A 6,000-nucleotide genomic window follows, 5' to 3' on the forward strand; every position below is an offset into this window, starting at 1 on the left:
CCTCTTAAAGCAAGGTGGACCTTATGGATCTAGCCTTATGGATCTAAATGTATAAATCAATCATATTGTTGAAGAATTTTACAAAACAGTTGCAAGCTAGCTTTCTCTGAACGCAGCCTACTATAATGATCATTATCTAATTAGAAACAAAATGCCAATTGCCATATATATGTATATAAAAATACAAGAATTACAAATTGTTTTATATCAATTAGTATCATATTTTAACTTAGTATTTAGAATTCAACAAATTTCGCATATTGCATTGTGAATTTATAAAATATATAATTTACAATATCCACTTTTTACGGTGCTTCTGATGGAAATAAATTAATAAATCACTGAAATCGCTGAAATATAAATCTATCGAATTAATAGAGATTTCAACGATTTCAGCGATTTATTTTCATCAGAAGCCCCGAAAAAAATGGATATTGTTATGTAGTTTGCATCCACTTCTTCAGAGGGCAGAATGTGCGGGGGCATTTTGCGGTTACAAGAAAAAAGACGTAATGTCCTCTCTCTCTGATTTGACTGACGTTGCTAGCGATATCTCTTTTTATCATGTATGTGCGTCCGCGTCACACAAGTAACGTATGAAATCACCATAAAAGGGGTAGTATAAGCACCCTGCACCTTCTAAATTTATTTGTATTATTTGAAATCTCCAAAAAGTTTACTCTTAAAAGAAGATAAATTACATTCGGACATTAAAAAGAAAGAAAATGAAGATACTGAGTGCAAAAAGTGCAAGCAACGCGAACAGATCTAAATACAAAGAGTCGTATATGTTTCTAAAAATTTTTTGAAAATTAATATAATGTTCAGATATATATATACATATATATATTAGATATATACTTTTCTAAGCCTCTTTTATTATTTCTTTTTTTATTATATATATATATTTTTTTTTAACTTACTCGTACATCATCTAATCTGGTGCCCTTCAAAACTTTTCGCATATAATCCATCGCTGGATTAGCGAAATATCGCATGCGCTAGAATTGCTAGAAAAGCGACACCGCTGTTACTGCTAGCAACACTCTGCCAATGTGGATGTCAGTGGATGTGGAACTTTTCTATACCTGTTCATTATGTACGAGTCAACTAACCAGTAATTTTGTAAGTGCGTTTTGTTTTGACGCGTGGGACGTGTCGTCCACAGTGACAAGAGGCTGCGCTCGCGAAACTCCGTCGAAGTAATGAATTGACCGATCCATTCTCGATGCATTGAGCGACTTTGAGAGGTTATTAGCTCGCCTATTCTACCACGGCATTCACACGTTTACGCGAGATAACGTCTCATTGTAATAAAAGTTATAACATCGAAGCATGATTGTGCACACGTCACCGAATATTAGAATATTCATGATTGATGTGTCGATTGCTCGTATCGTACTGAACCGTCGTCGACCTGAACTGTCAATGTACTTTTGATAATTTTGATTGTGCTATTCTCACAAAAAAAGCAATTTTCGTATTTACATCGCCGCCGACGGTGTAAACAGTACTTTTAAATCGGTAGAAAATCAATTGATCAATATTACTTAATGTAGTGTCGTCAGTTTTGTTGCATATGAGCATAAATAAAAAATTAAATGATATGTATATATATAAAACTTGTAATAATAGATCTGTTTTGTTAGCTGAACTTCTTTTACAGTTCATTCTTCCTTTTTTTCTTTTCATATTGGAGAACAAAAAAAAAAGAGATAAACTGTGCAAAATTTTAGCTGAAAAGAACAGACCTAGATTCCCTTATTGGATACTGAGAGCTGATGGCATTTTTAGATTTTATTTTTTCATTTTTAGAAGATTAAGGGCAATGGGTGCAACACCGAGTCGCTATGAAGATCTCTCCAAGAATGTGCACCTGGGAAGATTCTGCGGGAGACAAAGCATACCCACGAATGATCCATTTTGGAGTTCATTTCTATCTTATAATATACGACCACCTATTACGAGGAATGATCAGATAGAATTGGATTCTCGTTTGGATTCATCGTGTCAACAATTACTCGTTAATAATTTGGTTACTGGCAATTTTGGTACTCTGATACAAATAGCTCTGATACGCATCAATGAGTTACTAGCACCTGTACAGAATCAAAAGTAAGCATGCATCGGCTTCATTGATAGGGTATAATGAATTACGATGTTAAAAAAATTTAAAACATTTTCGTTATATGTCTAAAATTGTGCATGACATTTATTTACAGTATAATATCAGCATGGCAAACATACAATGCATTGTTTGCTGTGAGATGTATTTTGAAGTATCTCATTGAGATAGTTGGTGAAGAACAAATGCTAAATCATATTGAAGCACCACAAACGACAAGTGAGGCACTTCCTTCTTATAGATTGGCATATTTTATTGAAGCATTGATTGAACTTATTACAGATGTACCTTTATGGTAAGTGAAGACAATATACTATAAGCTTACGAGCACAAACGAGGCAAATTTTCTGCTTTCTGACAACTAGCGCCAATGGCTCCAACAAGTAGACATGTGTTAAAGCAAAAAACTTGACCGGAACCAATCGATTCTGGTTGTCAAAAAGTAAAAAATCTGCTTTGTACTCGTATACCATAACAGCGTTCATTTCTAAAAATGTGTCTATTTTTTTATAGTGAATTTACATATGTTGTTCATTTGGAGGCGATTAGTTGTTTACTTGTGTTGCTCTCAGTGCAATTATTTTCTCAAACTGCGGCCGAATACAGCACGGTATATAGGATAGCGATGCACGCGCATCTGAACCAACATGCATCTACTATGGTGTGTACCCTGTTGCACAATTTTATTCAACAGGAACACGCTCCCCCGGGATTACTGACGCAACAGTCGGGGGGTAGTATTGTATTCAGTATTGCTGGTAAATATGATAATATCACAAAACGCAATCGGTCCATTTTACAAAGCATTAATGTAAAGCATCGTTTCAGCTGGGTTGTGGAACGTAATAAGAATGGGCATAGGCAGTAGTTCGAAAAATATACAGGTTGCACATAATGGCACTGCTGAAGATGAAGAGAAAAAACGCGATACGGAAACTCCGCTCGCTAGTCAATCCCTATTACTTTTACTGGTTCTGACGAATCACTGTACTGCTACACAAAATCCATATAGAAACGCGCTTTTCTCTTTCATAGATATGCAAGGTGAACATTGGACTGATCTAATTTAATTACAAGTATCCTGATATAGAATGTTAATATTGCATGTCGCGAATAAAAATACATTTTTTATTACAGAAGATCATACTATATCGCAAGGGAAAGCAGTTGATACTTTTAAATTTAATTTAAATAAATTATATAATACCATTTGTAAAATACCAAATACAGACGAAGTCACGCTTCTTCTCTACATGCTGTTACATAGAAACTCGAGTGTGAAACAGGATATAATGAGAAGGCCTGACATACAACTACTGGCAAGTGTTGTCAGCGCTCACATTTTTCTTTAATGATATGTTTAATAATTTTTTTACATCTAATATTTAATAATTCCATGTTAAAACATTTACAGGTAACTCCAATATTACAAATATTATATCATGCGCCAAATAACACATCCCATCATATTTATATGTCTCTTATCATCTTGCTAATTTTAAGCGAAGATGAAACGTTTAACAAACGAATACACGAAATTGTAAGCATCATTATTTTATATATTTCTGTAATGATTAAAATAATTATTATAATAATTATGTTATTTTTTTTTTTTCAAGATGCTTAAAGGTGTAACATGGTATACTGAGAGATCCATAAGCGAAATATCGTTAGGTGGTCTTTTAATTCTTGTAGTAATTCGCACGATACAATATAATATGTTTAAAATGAGAGTAAGTATGAAATTTTTGAGTACATTGATATAGCTCCGCACATTTAAAAATTATAATATTTTTTTAATCGTTAGGACAAATATCTTCACACAAACTGTCTGGCAGCCTTAGCAAACATGTCTGCCCAATTCACATCCTTACACCCTTACGTTAGTCAGAGGTTATTAAGTCTGTTTGAAACTCTTGCGAAAAAGCATGCACGGTTAGAAGCAAGAATTCTAGAATTGACACAATCGACAACTCTCCCTTCCAATAATAGTGTTGTTCTTGATACGACTATTGATACGGCAATTAATATGAATGTTCATACCAAATCTGGAAAAGCTAATGCTTCCACTGTTTCCATTGTTACAAACGAAGATTTGGTAAGATATATATATATATATATGTGTGTATATAAGGTCCGATTGCATCTCAATGTTACTATTACTTTTATAAGTGAGATTTAAAATTCTTTTTTTCTCCAGAAAAGGGAGAGGGAAATCTCGCTCAAAGTAACGTTGGTACAATCGAGTCTAAAATATATCAGTAATCGTTCTTTGTGTAATATTTATTAGATAAAATATATTCTTTTCAGATTCAAGACTTGACTATACTTGAGGAAGTCTTACGGATGGTGTTAGAAATTATAAATAGTTGTTTAACCCATAGATTAGCACACAACCCGAATTTAATTTATACTCTATTATATAAAAAGGATGTCTTTCAACCATTTAGAACACATTCTGCTTTTCAAGATATTGTACAAAATATTGATTCTGTAAGTTTCCGTTTTTAAATTACGAATTATTAATAACATTTTCATATTTCATTATTATAGCCTGAATCGATATACATATATCATAATCGATATCATAATCGAAATTTTTTTGAACATCATTTTTAGGTAATTAATTTTTTCTCTTATAAATTGGAACAAAAAGATCAATCACAATTAGGTGTTAGTCAAGTATTAGCCACTATACGGCAAGGAACTTTAGAATGGCCAAGAGATCGTTTAAGAGTACGTATAAATCATTATAATCTGTTTACCTATGAGAACTTTAATTATATATATATATATACTGTTTATAGAAATTCCCAGAATTGAAGTTCAAATATGTAGAAGAAGAACAGCCAGAGGAATTTTTCATTCCTTACGTGTGGAGTGTCGTTTGTCAAGGAGCGTTATTACATTGGAATGCGGAAAATATAAAATTATTTTCTCCTAATAATGGCGAAGCAACCATCATTGTTTGCTGATACTGAGATGAGGGGTGCATTCTGCTATAAATATTCAAAGCGATGACACAGATTGATATGCAAAACTTAATAAGTTTATAATAGAAATTATCAAAAACAAAAGCATAAATATTTTCTTTTGAATAAATGAAAATGGAAATTTTAATAATTAAAAGAAAAATGAAAATATATGCTGCAGAAAACATAACGTATGCCATCAAATATAAGTATTACTTGACGAGAAATATACCTGTAGTAAGCAGGGTTGGGTAAGTTAACTTTTTTTTTTTTTAACTAAGTTAAGTTAAAGTTAACAGCTTTGAAAATTTATCTCAATTAAAATATACAAGTTTATCCATAATGAAATTAATTGAATTAAATGTTAATAAAAAAAGTAATTGAAAAGGTAAAAGTTAAATATGATCCGAACAACCAAAAAAAAAGAAAGAAAAAGTTTGACCATTTTACATAATTTTTCGTATTTTTCCTTTCTCAAAGCATGTTTATTGATAAAGAATCTCGTTATTTTTGTTCACAAGTAACGATTATACAATATAAAATTACTAAATTATATACTCATTATCCTCTCGCATTGTGTCTGAGAATTAACTTAAAAAAAATCAAATTAAAAGTTAATAGTTACCGATAAAATGTAACTAAGTTAAGTAAAAAATTAATTAACTTTTTAACTTAACTTTTATCTTTTTAATTTAGCACTACCCAACCCTAGTAAGATATATTTCTCAAAATTCAACTTGAAATTCAGTTCGACATCGTCAGAAACATTTTTTTTTTGTTATGTCATTTTTTTGTATAATCATTTCAATATTTATTATGAAATTGAGAAACAAATGAATTTAAATTAAATATTACTTTTTCATTTTTATATTACATGTTATGAAGTAAGATGTAAGAGACTTA

The 6,000-nt window shown here is 31.3% G+C and overlaps 1 protein-coding gene across 3 annotated transcripts; it reads left to right on the top strand.

Moving 5' to 3' along the window:
* Positions 1 to 1,041: 1,041 nt before the first annotated feature.
* LOC108724889 (dymeclin) lies at positions 1,042 to 5,193 on the top strand. 3 transcript variants are annotated; one of them, XR_001936726.1, is made up of 12 exons: positions 1,042 to 1,125; positions 1,816 to 2,115; positions 2,223 to 2,420; positions 2,639 to 2,883; positions 2,954 to 3,169; positions 3,263 to 3,444; positions 3,540 to 3,665; positions 3,745 to 3,858; positions 3,933 to 4,223; positions 4,436 to 4,618; positions 4,782 to 4,861; positions 4,933 to 5,006. XR_001936726.1 is itself a non-coding variant. In XM_018451585.1 (12 exons), exons 2-12 carry the CDS (start codon positions 1,829 to 1,831, stop codon positions 5,098 to 5,100), a joined length of 2,127 nt encoding a protein of 708 aa, XP_018307087.1. In that variant the 5' UTR covers positions 1,042 to 1,125; positions 1,816 to 1,828; the 3' UTR covers positions 5,101 to 5,193. The 3 variants fall into 3 exon arrangements, 2 of the variants coding, with proteins under 2 accessions (XP_018307087.1, XP_018307088.1); XM_018451585.1 differs by having other exon boundaries at positions 4,745 to 4,861; positions 4,933 to 5,193; XM_018451586.1 differs by lacking the exon at positions 1,042 to 1,125 and adding an exon at positions 1,152 to 1,250 and having other exon boundaries at positions 4,745 to 4,861; positions 4,933 to 5,193.
* Positions 5,194 to 6,000: the final 807 nt, after the last annotated feature.

Source organism: Mycetomoellerius zeteki, unplaced genomic scaffold (genome assembly GCF_001594055.1).
Source record: "Mycetomoellerius zeteki isolate Tzet28-1 unplaced genomic scaffold, Tzet1.0 scaffold312, whole genome shotgun sequence".
In the NCBI taxonomy this organism is placed as follows: domain Eukaryota; kingdom Metazoa; phylum Arthropoda; class Insecta; order Hymenoptera; family Formicidae; genus Mycetomoellerius; species Mycetomoellerius zeteki.